This window comes from Schistocerca cancellata, chromosome 2 (assembly GCF_023864275.1).
Source record: "Schistocerca cancellata isolate TAMUIC-IGC-003103 chromosome 2, iqSchCanc2.1, whole genome shotgun sequence".
Lineage (NCBI taxonomy): Eukaryota > Metazoa > Arthropoda > Insecta > Orthoptera > Acrididae > Schistocerca > Schistocerca cancellata.
Genome location: NC_064627.1, coordinates 100496347 through 100518692, shown reverse-complemented (window position 1 = coordinate 100518692; position 22346 = coordinate 100496347). Strand labels below are relative to the sequence as shown.

The following is a 22346-nucleotide window of genomic DNA, read 5'->3' as shown; positions in this document are numbered from 1 at the left end:
TCCAACATAAGGCCTCGAATCGTAAGGGCAAGTAGGAAGTATTTAGAGTTTCAAAGTCACTTAGGTCATTATAGTCTACTCGTACAGTTTGGAGAAGGAGATTAGAGGAAGCGACCACAACCTCTTTAAAAAAACTATCCTGGTAGTCGTCTGAAGTGAATTAATGGACCAACAGAAAACCTAAGTCAGGACTGTCTAATATGTATTTGAACTACGCTATCCCCGAATAATAGTTCAGTCTCTTAAAAACTGCTCCACCACACACGTTGCCTGGAATGCGGCACTCAACACTCACCAACGTACTGCTGTGAGCTGAGTAAGTAACTAAGAAAATACCTTTCAGTTTAAAGTAAATTACGCAAGAAACGTTCTAAAGCTTACCTTGATTCTGTCCTGTTTCGCAATCAGAGGCGACCTTAATCCACTCTTGACACTCTTCGCATGTGAATTCTTTGACGTTCATCGCTTTCAAGGTTGGGAAGTTCTGAGTATCATTCTCATTGCAAGACAAATAGCGAAACACCTGAGGGCTTCCATAATTAATTATAACATACGTGTAACTACAAAATAGGAAAAGCATATTTAGTAACAAAGATACCACGAAACATTGGAGCAACAGTTACGAAAAATTAGATCGTCAAATCATTGTGCACTAAATAGAATACTTACCTTTCCTCTGCCAAAACTTGGTTCCCCAGAGTTGAATTTTCGGTACTGTCAAAACTGCAGTGCGTACATCTGTATGCCTCATTTGCCAGAAGTGTAGCAGCCTGTACAGGAAGAAATTGTATAAGTGACAATTTTATGTAGCAAAACACACAGCGTAGCTCGATGCGAAATGATAGGGTTTTGTCACGACTAACGGGGGACACTGAAAGCATATAGAGAAGGGTAGCACAAATAGTCACAGATATGGTTGATCCTTCAGAGCGTGTCACAGAGATGCTGAAGAAACTGAACTGGCAGTCTCTTGAAGATGTACGTAAACTATCCCGAAAGTTTCAAGAACCGGCTTTAAATGAAAATTCTTGGAATATACTGCAACCTCCGAAGTGTACCCGCCCTAGTGACAATGAAGTCAAGATAAGATTAATTACAGCAAGTACAGAAGCGAGTAAACAATCTCTTCCCGCACTCCATACGTGAATAGAATCGGAAAAACCCCTTCTGATACAATGGGACGTACCCTCTCCCATACACTTCACAGTGGTTTGCAGAGTATAAATGTAGATGTACATGTAGCCGAGGCCCTGCATGTCTAAGATTTTGTTTTTGGCTATGCATGTGGCTACACATCTGAGTGCGTTTAAAGTCTCGATTATTAGACTGCACAGACGAGCAGCTTCTGATATTTGCTTAATGGTTGCGCTAAATTTTATTGGATTATATCCATCACATTGTGCTTGACAAGAATGGCATTCCTGACGCGATGTGAACAATGAGAACTGTTTGGTTCACTGTGTCAGGTCACGGCGTCTCACCAAGCAACAGGTCACACGTAATACCCAAGTGATGTAATGCTACCCTAACCAGATTACTTTCACAGTACAGAATGTTGTGTAAAAAACAAAGTTATTTACATACAAAAAGTACACAAAAGACCTGCAAACGTTACTGAGGTGCTCGTGGGAGCATCACTTATATGTCAAATGTAGTTTAAACGATGTTTATGCAGCGAAATGGCAAGATGCGCATAGAAAATATTATGGGGAAGGCTAACCAAAGACTTCCGTCTATTGGCAGGACACGTAGAAAATGTAACAGATCTACTAAGGAGACTGCCTACACTACCCTTGTCGCCCTCTTTTTAGAACACCGCTGCGCAGTGTGGGATCCTAACCAGAAAGGACTGACGGAGTACGAGTACATCGAAGAAGTTCAAAGAAGGGCAGCACGTTTTGTATTACCGCGAAACAGGGAAGAGAGTGTCACTGAAATGATACAGGATTTGCGATGGACATAGTTAAAACAAAGGCGTCTTTCGTTGCGGATGAATCTTCTCACGAAATTCCAATCACCAACTTTCTCTTCCGAATGCGAAAATATTTCGTTGACGCCGACCTACATAGGAAGAAGCGATCACAATGATAAGGGAAATCAGAGCTCGTACGGAAAGATATAATGTTCGTTCTTTCCGCGCGCTATACGAGACTGGAATGATAGAGAATTGTGAAGGTGGTTCGACGAACCCTCTGACAGGCACTTAAATGTGATTTGCAGAGTATCCATGTAGATGTAGATACCATATTTCTTATAGTTATTTCAATAATACCATCCGACTATTAGACTGATATTAAGAATAAATGGCACGATCAAAAAGTGGTGACACTGTAATGAAAGGGGCAGTTCATTTGTGATAAATGTTAACTCCTCCTCTGTTTTATCGTTATGCTGTTCACTAAAAAGAAAAAAAAAGCAACAGCACTGGTATGCTTTTGATTGATTTATAAATTGCTCGACATTAATCTCGCAGTCCCTAATGCAGCGAACAACGGCACTGTATGATCAAAACTATCCGAATACCGTTACGTAACGCTGAACTGACCCGCCGTATAACATGAGGCGTGGAGTATTTTGTTGCCAGTAGAGAAGCGTAACATCGAACGCGGATCAGTCATTGGATGTCCCTTGGGCAACAAGTCCATCAGAGACACTTCAATTCTTCTAAACCTGCCCCAAGGCGACTGCTGGTGACATGAACGCGAAGTGTACACGTGAAGGCACATACGCAGCTAAACAGGACCAGGCATTACATGAAGAGACGGGCAGGGACCGTCGGCCATTAAGGATGATGGTAGTAAAAAAAGTCACATGAAATCAGCGGAAGGAATAACTCGTGAGATACAAAGTGCTACCAGCGGTCCGATTAGTACAATGACTGTGCATTGGAAGTTAAAAAGAATGGGATACAATGATCGAGCAGCATAAGCCACACATTTCTACTGTCAGTGCTAAGCGACACGCGAGGTGGTCCAAAAAACAATGCCGCTGGACAGTGGTTGGAATAGAAACGTGTGATTTGGAGTGTTGTATCATGCTATACCCTGTGGCAAACCGATGGAAGGGTTTAGGTTTGGCGAATGCCTGAAGAATGTTACCTGCCACCCTGTGTTATGTCAGCAGTGGAGCACAGAGGAGCAGGTGTTACGGTAAGGGGGCGTTTTTCGTGGTTAGAGTATAGTCTCATAGTTGCGCTTAAGAGAACGCTAAATGCGGAAGGATATGAACACATTTTAAGCATTGTATACCTGCGTACAGTAGAGGCATAATTAGGATACGATGTTTGTATCAGCATCACAATGTACCTTGTTATAAGGCGACATGTGCGAGGCAATGGTTTGTCGGCACTAACATTCCTCAAATGAACTGGCCTGTGCAGAGACCCGACGTGAACCTAATGGAATACTTTGGGAATGTGTTAGAACGTCGACTTCGATCCAGACCCACATCACTACCTTCTCTGGTTTTGGGTCTTGAGGAAGGCTGTGCTGCCGTTACTCCACAGGTATTCAGATACCTCACTGAATGCGCCCCCAGCAGAATTCAGGGTGTCACAGTGGTTAATGGTGGACACACCGCATATTAATGTCCACTAACAGCTGTCCGGGTATCTTAGATCATTTAGTGTATGTCGAAACAGTGCAGTCATGGGGGCCTGGCGCAAGTACAGAAAGTGTCCACCCCCCATTCCCACAGGATTACCCTAACGCCAAACCATTCTCAGCTGACGGCCGTTGTGGGCGAGTGGTGCTAGGCGCTTCAGTGCGGAACCGTGCAACTGCTATGGTCGCAGGTTCGAATCCTGCCTCGGGCATGGATGTGTGTGATGTCCTTAAGTTGGTTAGGTTTAAGTAGTTCTAAGTTCTTGGGGACTGATCACCTCAGATATTAAGTCCCATAGTGCTCAGAGCCATTTGAACCATTCTCAGCTCAACAACACTTTGCCCACACATCGTCTTTAACAGCCAGCCGCCCCACTCCATCTCCCTTCAAAACCACAACCCCCCCCTCCCACACACACACTACATTACACCATTACTCGACCTTACTATTCCCACTTCAATGAAAAAGTTAATTCAAAAAAATATTTTTGTATAATATACATTGGCGAAGCGAAATATAATCTAAACAATGTGTTTCTGATTTATGCATACTTGAAACAGCTGTCATTACATGTAACAAATGCTGCACACTACCCAAGTTACATTTTAATAACCTACAAAACCAGACTGTTTCTTATGAGAATCTATATTTAACTAATAAGACAATCTTCTTACATTCAGAATCATCATCATTTTCTTTGGGCCTTTGTCCCACTTCAAAGTAGGATCGACCAAGATACTATGAATGTGGCGATGTTAGTATCAGAGGGTGGCCAGATGCCCTTCCTGTCACCACCCTGTACCCCCACCCTCAGGCTGAAGTAGTGTACCCCAGCTGTCTGCGTCTAGTGTAGGCCATGAAATAGTGTGAACGTTTCCAAATGTCTGCGAGTCGTGTAACTGAGGCAAGACGTGAAGACCAGCCCAGTATTCACCTAGGTAGATGTGGAAAACCGCCTGAAACCCACGTCCAGGTTGGCCGGCACACCAGCCCTGTCGTTAGTCCGCTGGGCGGATTCGATCCGGGGCTGGCGCGCCTACTCGGGTCCAGGTAGCAGCGAATTAGCGCCCTCGGCTAACCTGGCGGGTTTCTTACTTTCAGAGTAGAAAATATTATTAAAAATTAATTTACTGAGATACTGAATAATGAAACAATATCTAATACTATATTGGAAGACTAAACAAGAACGCACTGATAATTTTAGAGAAGTGCATTTGCTTGAATATCCACGAACAATATCAACTGCTAATGAAATATTGTGCTTCGTGATGTAAATTCTTGTCTTACTTAACCAATCACACAGTGCAGGCCTTCACACTTAGTATTTACGTCCTTGGTGTGCTTTGTTTTATGAGCGTTACGCTTTAGTCCAAATTACATTTCTGTGCCTATGCCTAATGGTGGAGACATCGTCAGAGGCTATAAAAGTTTCAAACTTCAGTATCCTCAGGAAGTAGAACCGTTAATATTTATCCGTGAAATGGTCGGCACATGACGTCATGAGAGCATGTGTGAGACTGCGGAGTCGCGCCAACCCTTGGTACAACCCGTATTTTTATGTGGTATCAACACGCAAATTAGAGACAGGACAAGGGCAAGCACAGAGCAAAACGGCATCGGCAGGATGAAATTCAATAAATCTCTTTTAACAGTCGAATTTTAATGGTTCAGTTACCTCTGAAAAATCTCTACAAAGGTTTAATTGGATTCCTTGTAGTTACATTAGTTTTCTGAACACCCTTCAACGTGTCTGTCACGTGTCTTGTACCGACTCTCCGAGAAATGGTACAACTTTGTAGATATCTGCAGTAATTTCCTTGTCTTCTGTCGATATAAAGTCTTCATGCACCCAAAAACTTCGCAAATCCATGCAACGTATCTAATGGGCCATTTTTTTCTCCATTGCTTATCGTGAGTGCCTTAGAATATTTACCACCAACTTATTCCTTCCACTGATGACGGATTCACTGTATTTTCCTAAACAGCTTGTTCTACATAATTATTTTTAATTTTGTGTTTCGTTTGTGTATTCAGTTTTCAATGTCCTTCCATACAGTCAGATCTGAAATACTCCTAGTTTCGCAGTATTTCAGTCTTACCAGTACTTTCTTCTTCTATGCTCCACAAGTCCTACCTATTATCTTTTATGGGGAGAAGGGAGTGAGACACGAATGTAACCTATTCCCGATGTTATTCAATCTGTACATTGAAAAGCAATGAAAGAAATAAAAAGTTTGGCAGGGATTAAATTCAGGGAGAAGAAATAAAAACTTTGAGGTTTGCTGATGACTTTGTAATTCTGTGAGAGACCGCAAAGGGCTTGGAAGAGCAGTTGAACGGAATGGACAATGGCTTGAAAGGAGCATATAAGATGAATATCAACAAAAGAAAAACAAGGATATTGGAATGTAGTCGAATTACATCAGATTATGCTAAGGCGATCAGATTAGGAAACGAGGCACTTAAAGCAGCAGATGCGTTTTGTTATTTGGCAGCAAAATAATTGATAATTGTTTTGGTTGGCAGGAGAGCCAACACCGTGTTACTAGAGGAGGCCGAAAGGCACGCGTTTTAGCTCACGCAGGCTGGCGTGAGGTCTGGAACAGGACAAGGAAATTAGAATTTAGAAAAACGGACGTATCTGGTGGAATACTTAACTTTAATCCGTTAATGAAGAACGCCGATCTTGGCGGTACATGAGTCAATATCAATAGTAACTGATAATGGCGCATTGCTAGGTCGTAGCAAATGACGTAGCTGAAGGCTATGCTAACTATCGTCTCGGCAAATGAGAGCGTATTTTGTCAGTGAACCATCGCTAGCAAAGTCGGTTGTACAACTGGGGCGAGTGCTAGGAAGTCTCTCTAGACCTGCCGTGTGGCGGCGCTCGGTCTGCAATCACTGAAAGTGGCGACACGCGGGTCCGACGTATACTAACGGACCGCGGCCGATTTAAAGGCTACCACCTAGCAAGTGTGGTGTCTGGCGGTGACACCACAATAATGGCTGAAGTAGAGAGGATATATAATAGAGACCGGCAACTGCCAGAAAAGCTTTTCTGAAGAAGTGATCTTTGTTAACATCGAGTATAGATTTAAGTGCCAGGAAATATTTTCTGAAAGTATTTGCATGGAGTGCAGCCTTGTATGAAAGTGTAACATAAACTATAAGCAGTTAAAATAACCTGACGAAACCGAAATAATTGAGCAAATTAAGACTTAAAAACAGGAAAGCATCCGGAGAAGATGGTATAACTGCTGAATTACTAAAATCAGCTGGCCCTAACACTATAAAAGAGATTACTCAACTAATAGGACATATCTGGCAAACAGAGAAAATAGCTGAGAGCTGGAAAACTGCCCTAATTCATCCATTCCATAAAAAAAGGTGGCAGAACCGATGTTGATAATTACAGAGGAATCTCTTTCTCCCTGTCACATACAAAATTCTCTCGGAATATTTACTTGATCGAGCCCAAGAACAGTTTGAACCTAAAATTGGTGTATACCAAGCAGACTTTAGACCAAACAGATACTGACCAGAATAGATTCTTAATTTAAAACTAATCCTTAGCCACCAAAGGATTTCTGGTAACAATATTATATGCACATTTGTCTGTTTTAAAAAGGCCTGAGACTCGGTTGATCGTGAATCTCTTTTCCAAATTGTAAAGGAACAAGGGGTATAATATAAATCTCTAACACCGATTAAGGAAAAGTTAACTCACACTAGCTCTAAAGTTAAATTCATGGGAGAAATTTCTGAACCATTTGATATAAGGACTAGTGTTACACAAGGAGATTGACTCTCCCTATTACTGTTTAAGTGTTTTTTGGAAAAGGTAATTACAGAATGGCGCGAGCAAAAGTCGACTAAAAATATAGATCAGTCGGTCAAGTTAGGTACAAGCAATATTAGGGTAGAGTGCCTCGCCTTTGCAGACGATATGACGGTTTTAACTAGCGATATTACCACAGTAAAAAATAAATAAATAAATAAATAAATAAATCTGAAATTCTTAAAGAAGTTGCAGAAAAAGTAGGGCTACAATGTCATTCGAAAAAAACGGAATATATAACGCGCGACAAACAAGCACCAGAGCTATTGAACACGAAATATGGAGAAATAAAACCATACAAGAAAACGGACCGGGAAAAGCAGCAAACGAAGATCGCTGTTAAAAAATGGCAACCGCATTCTGATTCACACAAAATATTTATAGTAAAAAATCTCTTTCTAAATTCAGTAAACTTAGGCATTACAGCACTGTAATCAAACCTGAATGGCTTTATGGAGCAGAACCTTTAATTTTAAAAACAAAGTGGGACATTGAAAAAATTCAAAAGAAAGAAAGAAATAGTATTACGTCAATATTAGGCCCAATAATTAGTGATGGAGGAACGTATTGGCGGAGAAGTAATAAGGAAAGAGAAGAATACATGGTGACGTGAGAAAACGAGGACTTGAATTTTATGGGCACATTAAAAGGATGGCATCCACTAGGTTGACAAAACAAATAGTAGAGTTTTACGAAAACAGAAGTAAGGCCAAAACTGAGCCAATTAAATGGATCGCTGGGATTAAGGAGGATCTTAAAGTTGCCGGTATAACTCAGGCAGACGTTAAGATAGTACAACATTCAGACAAAAGATATTTGATTGGAAAGTTGGTCAGAGGGAAGTTAGAAAACGGACTGGAACACCATGGTCTGATGAAGGAAAGAGACTTCATTCTAAATGGATGAAATAAATATGGACAGAAAGGAAGAACAACCAACAAAAGCGAGATTGATGGATTGTTGGACCCATACGTGAATAATAATAAACAGTTTAGACGACAAAGGAATAGAAGCTTTCGAAATGTGGTGCTGCAGAAGAATGCTGAAGATTAGATGAGTAGATCATAAATAATGAGGAGGTACTGAACAGAATTGGGAGCAAAGAAATTTGTGGCACAACCTGAATTCATTCTGAGGCATCAAGGGATCAGCAGTTAAGTACTGGAGGGAAGTGTGTGAGTATGTTTGTGTGGGGGGGGGGGGGGGGGGATAAAAGTCGTAGAGGGAGAGCAAGAGATGAATACAGTAAGCAGATTCAAAAGCAGTAAGCAGATTCTGCAGTAGTTACTTGGAGATGAAGAGACTTGCGCAGGAAAGCGTTGAGAGCTGAGTCAAACCCGTCTTTGGACTGAAAACTACAACAACAACAAGAACAACAACAAGATGATCTTCGGTGTGATTAAGTAACTGCATCAAAAAAATTGTTATATGCTACTTTTCAGATGTAACTTTACAGAGCTTAATAGAATATTACTCACCTTCTGTTGGTCGATCGTCGTCCCTTCAGCACTGGAGTAGTCATAGTGCCAGCAAGGCGGTGCATTGTAAGTGGCGAGCCATGCCGTGTACTTTTCCGGACAGAGCCCTTCCGACGGATCCCATACGGCACCGAAGTACGCCACAGTTTCATGTCCGAGGCCTTCTGCTACACAGACCATCCACTTGCTATCACCGCGCACAATGTCCTCATAGCCGGATGAGGCACCGATAATCATATATGCTTGGTCGAATGATGAGGGCTTCTTGAAACAGTCTGCTACCGTATCGGTGATGGGCCCGGCCAAGGGCCGCGTCCGGCACCAGCGAACCATACCGGACAGCTGCGGCAGGAGCTGCGCGCACGACGGTCGGCAGTGGTCGGCCGGCGTCCCTGCCGCTGCGGCCACAGTCACCGCCAGCAGGAGCAGGGTGCAGGCTGGCGCCATTGCAGCTCTTCCACCCACCTGCGGACGAGATTGGCGATAGTTGATTAATTCCTCATTTCGTCTTATTTACTGTGGTTAAGCCATTTCTTTTGGTTGTGTTGCTTATCATCCGGTCCACGCTAACTTTAGGTATCTTCATATACTGGGTGCATCATCTACATCTACATCTACATACATACTCCGCAATCCACCATACGGTGCGTGGCGGAGGGTACCTCGTACCACAACTAGCATCTTCTCTCCCTGTTCCACTCCCAAACAGAACGAGGGAAAAATGACTGCCTATATGCCTCTGTACGAGCCCTAAATTCTCTTATCTTATCTTTGTGGTCTTTCCGCGAAATTTAAGTTGGCGGCAGTAAAATTGTACTGCAGTCAGCCTCAAATGGTGGTTCTCTAAATTTCCTCAATAACGATTCACGAAAAGAACGCCTCCTTTCCTCTAGCGACTCCCACCCGAGTTCCTGAAACACTTCCGTAACACTCGCGTGATGATCAAACCTACCAGTAACAAATCTAGCAGCCCGCCTCTGAATTGCTTCTATGTCCTCCCTCAATCCGCTCTCAGAGGGGCCAAACGCTCCAGCAGTGCTCAAGAATAGGTCGTATTAGTATTTTATAAGCGGTCTCCTTTACAGATGAACCACATCTTCCCAAAATTCTACCAATGAACCGAAGACGACTATCCGCCTTCCCCACAACTGCCATTACATGCTTGTCCCACTTCATATCGCTCTGCAGTGTTTCGCCCAAATATTTAATTGACGCGTCTGAGTCAAGCGCTACACTACTAATGGAGTATTCAAACATTACGAGATTCTTTTTCCTATTCATCTGCATTAATTTACATTTATATATATTTAGAGTTAGCTGCCATTCTTTACACCAATCACAAATCCTGTCCAAGTCATCTTGTATCTTCCTACAGTCACTCAACGACGACACCTTCCCGTACACCACAGCATCATCAGCAAACAGCCGCACATTGCTATCCACCCTATCTAAAAGATCATTTATGTAGATAGAAAACAACAGCGGACCTACCACACTTCCCTGGGGCACTCCAGATGATACCCTCACCTCCGATGAACACTCACCATCCACGACAACGTACTGGGTTCTATTACTTCTATTACTAAACGTTGCAACGCATATATTGCGGAAATGGAAAGTGCTATTGGTGTGCGGTTTTCACAGAGTGTATTAGTAATAAGAGGCTCGTATTGTTAGCCAATCAAAAAATTGAAATAACATTTAGAAAGTCAATTTTCTATGCATACATAAACATTTTTAAATGGAACAATCCCTATTGATATTAACAAATTAAAGGTAGGGTAAATTAAAATGTCAGTTATGTTTGTTGCAGGACTCTAGTTCAAGTCGTTTACGAGATATCGTATTTTGAAAAATTTCGACACCTGCGCTTGTTTCTACCATTCAGCCTGCGTACTTTCTAGGTAAGATGTTTTTATGTTTGCTTACAGTGTGCTTGTGTGTTCCTTGACTGCATTTCAACTTGCTGGTCAATTACTGTGTGACAGTCCAAGCAGTAGGTCGTGAGTGGACGATAGGATTCACCAATGCAGAAAAATCCACCATGCTCATAGTGTATGAAGAGAGGATATGCAGAATGCAGTTCGTTCTTGTATGGCGCATGCGGCATGATGTCCCAGTAGATAGGATACTCCTGATGTATCATGTATCTTGTTTAGTTATGAAGCCACATTTACCGTTCATGGCCAGGTAAACAACCAAAACATGCACTATTGGTCTGTTGACGATCCCCGCTGGTGGAACATCAGCGTCCGTGGAGTGAAAACGTATGGTGTGGGATAGTGAATCAACTCATAGGCCCATTTTTCATAGGCGAAACACTGAACACGCACAAATGTCGGAGCCTCCTAACAGACCAGCTTTCACGGAAACTAGAAGACGTTTTTCTGCAGACTAGGAGGAAACTGTGGCAGCAACATGATGGTTGTCCAACCTATAGTGTACGAAGCGCTACAGCATACCTTCAAGAATTGTTTCCAAATCGCTGTACTGGGAGCAAAGTACCTGGCCTTGGCCGGTCTGTTTCCCGGATTTGACGCCTGTAGATCTTCTTTTGTGAAAAAAGTTGAATGACGCTGTCTACAAGGATATACCAAGTACACCCGATGGTATGCAACGACGTGTTACTGCTGCAGCCTGAAACGCTAGCCCGTGTGCAGCAGTAGTTCTATACCAGACTGGAAGCATGTATTGGCGCTGCCCTTGGTCATTTTGAAAACTACCTGTGATGGTTAATTGTCGCGTTGCTGGTCAGAATCCACATAACTGGTGTATGCACTTGTGTTGTTCTATAGCGTGGGTTACTACGGGTATTATACATCTAACAGTGTGGCAACTTTTCAAATAAAGTATCTCCTAAACGAGTCTCGCTAGAATTCTGCACCAAACACCACTGACATTTTATTTTACTCTACTTTTAGTTTGTTAATGTCAATAGGCATTGTTCCTTTGTACAAAAAGTACACTTTGTACGTATTATTTCAATCTGTTGATCGCCTACAGTACGAGCCCCCTATTACCAATTCGCTCAGTGCAAACTCCACATCAATAGCACTTTCCATTTCCACAAAATTTGCACTGCAAGTTTTAGGTGATTCATCCCGTTTGTCCACATGATTACTAGGTAGTTCACACGTAACTCTTTGGCTGAAGGTTCACAGAACCGGTTTCAGACTATTTCTCCATCGGTACACTCTCGAGTAGCGCATGGGAAAAATGAATCTGTAAACCTTTCCGAGTGAGCTCTGATTTCTCTTATTTCATTACGATTACCACTTTTTGTATATGAGGGAATTAAGAAAATATTTCGGCATTGAAAGGAGGAAGCTGGTGACTGTAATCTCGGAAAAAGATCTTAACGCGACGAAAAAATCCCAACTCGCTTATCATATCCGTGACAGCTCCATAGCACAAAACGAGCTGCCCTTCTTTAAAACTTTCTCGACGTCTTCCTTCGCACAGAATAGTAGTGTAGGCAGCCTCTTCCACAGATTTTTTGGAGCTTCTAAGCCTTCTGCCAATAAAACGATGGATTTTATACAACTTTCGCACAACATTTTATACGTAACCGTTCTAGTTTACATTGTTCGTAATTCTAACTGCTAGGTATTTAGTTGAAACGACGACCTTTAAGTTTGCTTAACTTTTCGTGTAATCAAGCTTTGACGTTAATTTTTTAATACTCATCTGGAGGACCTCACACTGTTTATCGTTTCGGCACATTTTCACTTATCGCATCGTGCAGATATCTTGTCTAATTCATTTTGTAATTCTGTTTGATATTCTGATGACTTTACCACACGGTATACGACAGCATAATTTACAACTAGCCTAAGAGGGCTACTCAGTTTGTGTAATAAGTTCTTCGTATAGATTAAGAACACTAGAAGGCCTATTACACTTCCTTGCAGCGGTGGGGAGGGGGGAGGGGGGGCAGGTATCACTTTGATCTCCCTAGATTACTACTATTGCTACAATCTGCGACCTTTCTAACAGGAAATCACAAATCCAGTTGCACAACTCAAACGATGCTCCATAGGCACGCAATTTGATTAGTAGGCTCTTATGAGGGACTGTGACGAAAGCCTCCTGAAAATCTAGAAATTACTTCTTGTGAACAAAGATGCAGTAATGTTTCACGAGAACGACATTTTATGAAACCGTGTTGGTTATGTGTCAATAGATCGTTTCTTTCGAAACATTTCGTGACGTTAGAAGAAATGGTTCAAATGGCTCTAAGTACTATGGGACTTAACGTCTGGAAGGACACCACGCACATCAATGCCCAAGGCAGGATTAGAGCCTGCGACCGTAGCAGCCGCGTGGTTCCGTACTCTGGCCGTAACGTTAGAACAAAGTAAACGTTCGAAAATCCTACTACAAATGGATGTCAATCATGTGAGTTCATAATTCACATTATTACTACTATTTCCTTTCTTGCGTAGTGGTGAGACCTGTGCAACTTTACAGTCTTTAGGTTCGTGTAGCGAGCAGTTGTATATGGTTCAAATGGTGCTATTTCAACAATTTACTGTGAAAACAATCTAAATGGTGTATAGGTCTAAATTGGACGGGTTACTCAGGGCAGAATGGTTATGTGATAGCTTGGGGGTATTTTTGGTAACATTATTAAGGGTCTAGTCATTCAGATTACAAAAGACATGAACCGGGATGTTTATTTCAACATTCCCAGCGATCAGGTTTTAGTATCTGCAAAAGTGGGACAACGCCACTACACTACACGGCTGGTATGGATTCTTCACGGTCCAATGATGACTCCATAAGAGTTGGGGAACAGAACTCCGTGACAGGGAAACTAAATCGCCGTGTGGGTCAATCGATGGAATGCAGAGGGTCCGAACTCACATAGAGACAGGAACACGAATGATCAGCGTACGTGTGGTGTGGACAGGTAATGGCCAAGCACGAAGTGCAAGGCGAGGTCTGCGGTGGTAGAATTTCAGGTAAGCACTTGCCTGGCCAGCCCACTGACGCACCTTCACCATCTCCGCACATTCTATGCGCCACAGGCACCCTTCGTGGCAGGCTTCTGCACTATCCAGCAGTATTACCCATGCTAGCTCGTCTGCCTCCATCACTATGTCTGCTGTAGAGGACATTAAACAAGTTTTATCCCTTTTTCTGTATCTTCATGACCAGTATGTTACGGACACTCCACCTTCCAAGATGACAACAGGAATGTTCACAGGCCTGCCTCCATGCATTACTGGCTGGACGAACACCCAGGCACCTTGCTGGCCTACTAAATTACCCGATCTTAATCCCTTAGGGAAAATTTGGCATGATTTGGAACAGTAGGTCAAAAGTATCAATACGTTTCCCCACAGTTAGGTTGCACCATGGGATCTAATCTTCAATGCCTGGCTTCATCTCGATAGGGAGATCCTGAAGTAACTCACGGACATTTCCTCGCCGCACTGAGATTGCAATATTATATGCTATTACATGATATATCTTGAAGATGATAATTTTTTCCAGTGTGCTTAAATGTTACATTAATTTTATATAACTTACTTATACATTTTTACCCTAATTTCGTATCAGGGTTAATGAGTCTGACACAGGTGCATCTCGAGAACATAGTACACTCTAACATACAAAACCGACCCATCTCAAAGGAATTATCTGAATGTGATGGTAATAGTAGTAGGGCAGGAGCAGTACAGGTGGAGAACGTCCTGACATCAGCATCAGCATCACCATCACCACTTTCTTATCTTCATGGCCATTTCACAAAACAAGACATCAGCGTCAGAACATCTGGCCACATTCCATGGCCATGGAGAGAAGAAGGGAGGGGAGGGGTGGGGAGAGGAGTGGAGTGGAGCATGAAGACCCCATGGGCCACGCCCAAACTGACGCACCCCGTCTAGGTAGCCAAATATGGTAAAATAATCAACTATGTTTGCTTTACTGACTTCCAAAAATTCGTTTAACAACCGATTCCCATATTGGCAAATTTCATTTGAAACTATATATCATCCCCCATGGAATATTGGAAAAAGAGTAGCTAGCATAATTCTCTACAGTTAATTAAAACCCAGAATTTGCTTCCAAAATATAAATAACAGAATAAAAATCGTATTTGTTGAAACCATCAATACCATTCCACAAGCCCCTAAAATGCAAATAAAGGCACGTCCCCTTTCACATTCTACTTGCTCCTGTCACCAGCAGATGACTGCACTGTAGAAAACGAGCGTTTAGCACCACCAGCAGGTGACTATACAAGGGAACTTCGATCACGATTTGGTACTGTCCCCAATGGATTGCTGCACAGTTAAAAAAGGAACAGAGTCGTAAATTAATTATTTTTCACACCTAAGATGTTGGAGAATTTCTTAAATCTCTGCAAAACACGTCAGTAGTGCGCAAATTGCGATGTTTGCACTGCTTGTTGATGTTAATTCATGAAAAATGCTTTAATACTCAAATCAATGAATATGATGTCACAATATAGCAAAAAGTCTACAATGTTAAATAAAGCCTGAGATAATTTACACATATGTAAATGTTCGCCAAATTAGTGCCCAAAATTCTACTGTATAAACGGCAATGCTAAATTTCCATGTCCAATAACAGTTAACATTTTAGAAGTTAGGCCTAATAATTCCATGTCGTCCAGGCTTATAACTGAAGAAAAATGCGTGTTAGCTAAAAAACACTGCCCTAATCGTGAAAATAGACAGACTGACTATACCTATGTGGACCTACTATTGATGTATGTCACGGCACACCCTCAGATTAAATATTTCCACATTTAAATTGTTCTCAAGCACAACTATAGGAGGGACAGTTGTAACGCATCTTGTTATTCGCTAGAAACAATATAAACAATGCTACTGATTGCCAATTATTGCTATTATTACAAATGACTTAAGCCTACTGAAGGATATGAACAATAGTAACAGTTGGCAGTCAGAAGACTCCCTAAAAGCTTCATAGACGGAATTTTTCCTATAATATTGCTCACAAAGCAGTAGAACTACGTCAACAGCGCGAAAAGTACGATGTTCATGTTGCAGTTGTACCTCAAGTATGTATTTAATCTGTGCAGTCGCATTTCCAGAAAGTATGAATCGCGAAAATAAAGAGCTGTAACCAACTATTCTACCATAAACATACGTACAAAGCAATTATCTTATTGTAGAAGGGAGGGAGAAATAAGCTGTTTTTACTACAAAATATTACAAGACCAAAGACGATAACAGTGAGAGATGTGACATTTCCAAATACAAAGTCAGAGTCGATATCTTGGAAAATAGGCTTACTATATATCGTCAAACGTCTCACCCTTTCCAAGCACAATAAAAAATTCACACATCTAAATTGTCTGCATGAATCATTAAAATACATGTTTATGGTAGTGTTTTGAACATGATTGTGATCAGCAACCGTACTTAATTATAATCTCACAAATTTCAAACCAAACGGTTGCAAATAGAATTTAAAATTCTGTAACTAGTTTTCAACGCCAAGTAGGGGCGCCTTCTTCAGAAGAAACTGATACCTTACATGTGGTTAAAAGGAAATTTGAGTGACATCGCTCTAGTCAAAACATTAAAACCACAATTAAAACATTTTCCACCTGAATACATAACAGGTATAGTCAAAATTTTAAAACAATATATAAATATTCCAGTCGTTCATGGTGTGGGTTCCTGTAGTCATGTCCTAGTTCATGATCCACGGGCAACGTATGAGTGGCCAAGTAAGTGGTCCCGACAGTCGGGATACCAGTTACTTTGGAATAAGGCTGGGCATCTCGGACATATTCTGAGTCGTGGTCACCTTTGTGCTCATACGGCAAAGACTACCAAATCCACCGGTTAGTCCCTCAGCCGTTAGGGGTAAAACCCAATGGGACTTGGGGCAAGTAAGGCTAGCAACCTGCTTCCCTGGTACTTTAAATATGATGTTGGCAACAATCAGAGCAAAATGCCTCGGACCTTTGGAGGTGACGGAGTCCCACCTCTAACTGACAAACCAGGGACTCCTAAGAAACGACTTGACAAACAAATGGTAATGAGATGGGGAGCTATTAATATCAATGGGGGCTACTCCGGGAAGAAGGTAGAGCTGGTAGAGGCTGCAAGTAAGATGGGGCTGGACGTTGTAGCTGTTAGTGACATTCGGGTAAGGGGTGAGAAAGAAGAGGAAGTGGGAGAATACAGGGTCTACCTGTCAGGAGTCAAAGCAGGAATAGCACAATGGGGTGTAGGGCTTTACATCAGGAAAGAAATGGAACCCAGCGTAGTTGCAATAAGGTATGTAAAAGAACGACTGATGTGGATAGATTTGACAGTGTCTAGCAAGAAAATTAGGATTGTGTCAGTATATTCGCATTGTGAAGGGACAGATCAAGATAAGATGGATAGTTTTTATGAGGCACTCAGTGATGTAGTTGTTAGAGTAAAGGACAAGGACAGTGTTCCGCTCATGGGTGATTTTAACGCCAGGATTGGAAATCGAACAGAAGGGTATGAAAATGTTATGGGTAAATTTGGAGAGGATATGGAGGCCAACAGGAACGGGAAACAACTCTTGGATTTCTGTGCCAGTATGGGCTTAGTAATCACAAACTCCTTTTTTAAACATAAGAACATCCACCGGTATACTTGGGAAGGCAGGGGAACCAGATCTGTCATTGACTATATAATAACAGATCAGAATTTCAGGAAGGCTGTGAGGGACACACGTGTATTCAGGGGATTCTTTGATGACACTGATCATTATTTAATCTGCAGTGAAATTGGGATTGTGAGGCCGAAAGTGCAGGAGGTCAGGTCTATATGTAGGAGGATAAGAGTGGAGAAACTTCAGGATAAGGAAATCAGGCACAAGTACATAACAGCGATCTCAGAAAGGTACCAGTTAGTTGAATGCAGTCAATTACAGTCATTGGAAAAAGAATGGACAAGGTACAGGGACACAGTACTAGAAGTGGCTACAGAATGTCTTGGAACAATAGTGTGTAAAAGTAGGATGAAGCAAACAGCTTGGTGGAATGATACAGTCAAGGCAGCCTGTAAAAGGAAAAAGAAGGCGTATCAAAAATGGCTACATACCAGAACCCAGGTAGACAGAGAAAGTTATGTTGAAGAAAGAAACAAAGCCAAACAGATAATTGCAGCATCCAAGAAGAAATCGTGGGAAGACTTGGGAACCAGGTTGGAGACTATGGGTCAAGCTGCTGGGAAACCATTCTGGAGTGTAATTAGCAGTCTTCGAAAGGGAGGTAAGAAGGAAATGACAAGTATTTTGGACAGGTCAGGAAAACTGCTGGTGAATCCTGTGGATGCCTTGGGCAGATGGAGGGAATATTTTGAAGAGTTGCTCAATGTAGGTGAAAATGCAATCAGTAATGTTTCAGATTTCGAGGTAGAATGGGATAGGAAAGATGATGGAAATAGGATCACATTTGAGGAAGTGGAAAAAATGGTCAATAGATTGCAGTGCAATAAAGCGGCTGGGGTGGATGAAATTAAGTCGGAACTCATCAAATACAGTGGAATGTCCGGTCTTAAATGGCTACACAGGATAATTGAAATGGCCTGAGAGTCGGGACAGGTTCCATCAGACTGGACAAAAGCAGTAATCACACCAATCTTTAAACATGGAAACAGAAAAGATTGTAACAACTACAGAGGTATCTCTTTAATCAGCGTTGTGGGTAAAATCTTCTCAGGTATTGTTGAAAGGAAAGTGCGAGTATTAGTTGAGGACCAATTGGATGAAATCAGTGTGGGTTTAGGCCTCTTAGAGGTTGTCAGGACCAGATCTTTAGCTTACGGCAAATAATGGAGAAGTGTTATGAGTGGAACAGGGAATTTTATCTATGCTTTATAGATCTAGAAAAGGCATATGACCGGGTTCCTAGGAGGAAATTATTGTCTGTTCTACAAGATTATGGAATAGGAGGCAAACTTTTGCAAGCAATTGAAGGTCTTTACATGGATAGTCAGGCAGCAGTTAGAGTTGACGGTAAATTGAGTTCATGGTTCAGAGTAGTTTCAGGGGTAAGACAAGGCTGCAACCTGTCTCCACTGTTGTTCATATTATTTATGGATCATATGTTGAAAACAACAGACTGGCTGGGTGAGATTAAGATATGTGAACACAAAATAAGCAGTCTTGCATATGCGGATGACTTAGTTGTGATGGCAGATTAGATTGAAAGTTTGCAAAGTAATATTTCAGAGCTAGATCAGAAATGTAAGGACTATGGTATGAAGATTAGCATCTCCAAAAAGAAAGTAATGTCAGTGGGAAAGAAATATAAACGGATTGAGTGCCAAATAGGAGGAACAGCGTTGGAACAGGTGGGCGGTTTCAAGTACTTAGGACGCATATTCTCACAGGATGGCAACATAGTGAAAGAACTGGAAGCGAGGTGTAGCAAAGCTAATGCAGTGAGCGCTCAGCTACGATCTACTCTCTTCTGCAAGAAGGAAGTCAGTACCAAGACTAAGTTATCCGTGCACCGTTCAATCTTTCGACCAACTTTGTTGTATGGGAGCGAAAGCTGGGTGGATTCAGGTTACCTTATCAACAAGGTTGAGGTTACGGATATGAAAGTAGCTAGGATGATTGCAGGTACTAGTAGATGGGAACAATGGCAGGAGGGTGTCCACAATGAGGAAATCAAAGAAAAACTGGGAATGAACTCTATAGATGTAGCAGTCAGGGCGAACAGGCTTAGATGGTGGGGTCATGTTACACGCATGGGAGAAGCAAGGTTACCCAAGAGACTCATGGATTCAGCAGTAGAGGGTAGGAGGAGTCGGGGCAGACCGAGGAGAAGGTACCAGGATTCGGTTAAGAATGATTTTGAAGTAATAGGTTTAACATCAGAAGAGGCACCAATGTTAGCACTGAATAGGGGATCATGGAGGAACTGTATAAGGGGGGCTATGCTCCAGACTGAACGCTGAAAGGCATAATCAGTCTTAAATGATGATGATGATGATAAATATGCCACTAAGGACACTGCAGTGGTATAGGACACGAATGAGTCACAGCTACTGTTACACTTAAGGAATCATGCACACGGCCAAAGCACAGCTATAGCTTTCTATTGTGCCCTTTATTTGGATTCCGAATGCTGTGGTCTTCCGTCCCAGTACATATGAGCTGCAAGTAAATTTCTAGCTGTAATAACATAGCAACCGTTTTCAGGTTTGAAACTGATGGAATATCAACTTTCAACAGTAATTCGGAAATGCACCGTAGCAGCCTGTTGTCATGTTAAAATGGTAAGTCTCTCTGCATACAGAAGAAATGTCAGTCTGTGTGTTGTGTTCCGTTGTTTGTTTACTGGAGCAATAACCCTTAAGCACGGTTAGTACGTCACATACAAGAAAGAGGAGAAAACCGGAAATATAGGTCCTCGAAGTCATATAGCGAGCCACTACAGTTTCAAGTAACTAGTTTCAGCTACTTTTCAAGACATCCAACAACCCACATCCCACACAGGCAGATCATCATAAATGGAAAACTTTTTAGTATTTTGCCAGGGCAGCGGATAAGAAGGCATAATATATTATCAAACTTTTTTAATTCTTGCATTTAGATTCACAAACAAAACCACTAACTCTTCATTTTTATTTGGTGTAGTTTTAATAACATCCAGCTCTATCTTTTAACTAATAATTTAAATGTAAGTAGGACCAGTAATTTGACAGGTTTGAAGAAGGTATGTTCTCTAATTCCAACACATATCTAAGTTTATTCCCCTGTAAATTATGTTTTTATGGCTTTCATAATCAGCTCTGTTCCTTCCAGCAGTTCTTCTAGACAAGATAATTCAGAGGTTTTAATTTTACCTCCTATTCCCTGCTTACCCATATTTTTCTTATAATTTCAAACACCTTGCACCATTTTACACTGTCGAACGCTTTTTCCAGGTCAACAGATCCTATAAACGTGTCTTGATTTTTCTTTAGTCTTCCCTCCATTATCAACCGCAACATCAGAGCTGCCTCTGGCGCCTTTCCCTTTCCTAAAGATCGCACGAGGTTGCGAAGTGGCTCACACACTGGACTCGCATTCGGGAAGACGACGGTGTAATCCCGCGTCCGGCCTTTCTGATTTAGGTTTTCCGTGATTTCCTTAAATCGCTCCAGGCAAATGACGGGATGGTTCCTTTGAAAGGGCACGGCCGACTTCCTTCCCCGTCCTTCCCTAATCCGATGAGACCGATGACCTCGCTGTCTGATCTCCTCCTCCAAACAACCCAACGCAACCCATTTCCTAAACCCAATCTCCTCGGCTTCATTTTCCATTCTTTTGAATATAATTCTTGTCAACATCTTGGATGCTTCAGCTGTTAAGCAGATTGTGCGATAATTCTCACACTTTTCGGCCTGTGCAATCTTGGGAATCGTGTGGATGATGTTTTTCCGAAAGTCTAATGGTATATCGCCAGCCTCAAACATTCTACTCACCAACGTGGATAATCCTTTCGTTCTCGATTCCCCAATCATCTTAGGAATTCCGGTAGAACTTTATCTATCCCTTCTGCCTTACTTGATCTCAAGTCTTCCAAAGCTCTTCGAAATTTTGGTTATAATACTGAATTCCATATATCTTTCGTGTCGCCTTCTGTTTGTTCTATCATGTCATCAGGCAAATCCTCCCACTCACGGGGGCACCAGTGTACTTTTTGCACTTAGCCACTCTCTCCTCTGCATTTAACAGTGAAACTCCTATTGCACTCGTAATGTTACAGCCCTTGTTTTTAATGTCACCGAAGGCTGTTTTGACTTTCCTGTATACTGAATCAGTCCTTCGACAATAACATCTTTTTTCTGTTTCGTCACATTCTTCATGCAGCCATTTCGCCTTGCCTTCCCTGCACTTCCTGTTATTTCACTCCTAAGAGACTTCCCCCCAGGGGGTCCACAACTCTTTTGTGGATACGTGTGTGGCGAGCACGGGGCCCCGAGCTATTGCAGCCTTCTTTCTCTCCAGGGCTGCATTTCCTTCCCCTTCCCCTCCTTTCCCCTCCTTGCTTCTTTCCCCTCGCCCTCTCCTCTCCCTCTCGTGGTGTCCTTGCTTATGTTGGCCCCGCTTTCCTCCTGGTTCTGTTGGTTTTACAATTCGGCTTTGTTGCGTAATCATCTCCACCTTTTGGCATTCCCTGGTCCCCCTCTGGGGTTTGACCTCCATTACAAAATTTCTCCTCCGTAGTGTGAGCCATATGGGGAAGAGCACCTTACCTAGTGTCTCCAACGTGCGCCCTCCTAGTACATTCCACCTTTTCTTTCACGTTGTTGTCTGATGCTAGGGTGCATAGCCAGCACGGTAGCCAGCCTGTGTGGTGGGGTCGCTATGTACCCGTTTCGTTGAGGCCCCCGAACACACAGTGATCACACTTCCGATACCTGAGCTGTGACCTCCTCATG

The 22346-nt window shown here is 42.2% G+C and overlaps 1 protein-coding gene across 1 annotated transcript in view; it reads right to left on the bottom strand.

Annotated features, from left to right (window-relative positions):
* LOC126151236 (uncharacterized) overlaps positions 1-22346 on the bottom strand; it is a 349750-nt gene that overhangs the window by 257529 nt on the left and 69875 nt on the right. Inside the window, exons 2-4 of the mRNA XM_049915929.1 lie at positions 8920-9384; positions 670-770; positions 382-560 (exon numbers count right to left, since the gene is read on the bottom strand). Of these exons, the coding sequence (XP_049771886.1) occupies positions 382-560; positions 670-770; positions 8920-9366 (727 nt within the window). The 5' untranslated portion in view covers positions 9367-9384. The remainder of the gene's footprint in view (positions 1-381; positions 561-669; positions 771-8919; positions 9385-22346) is intronic.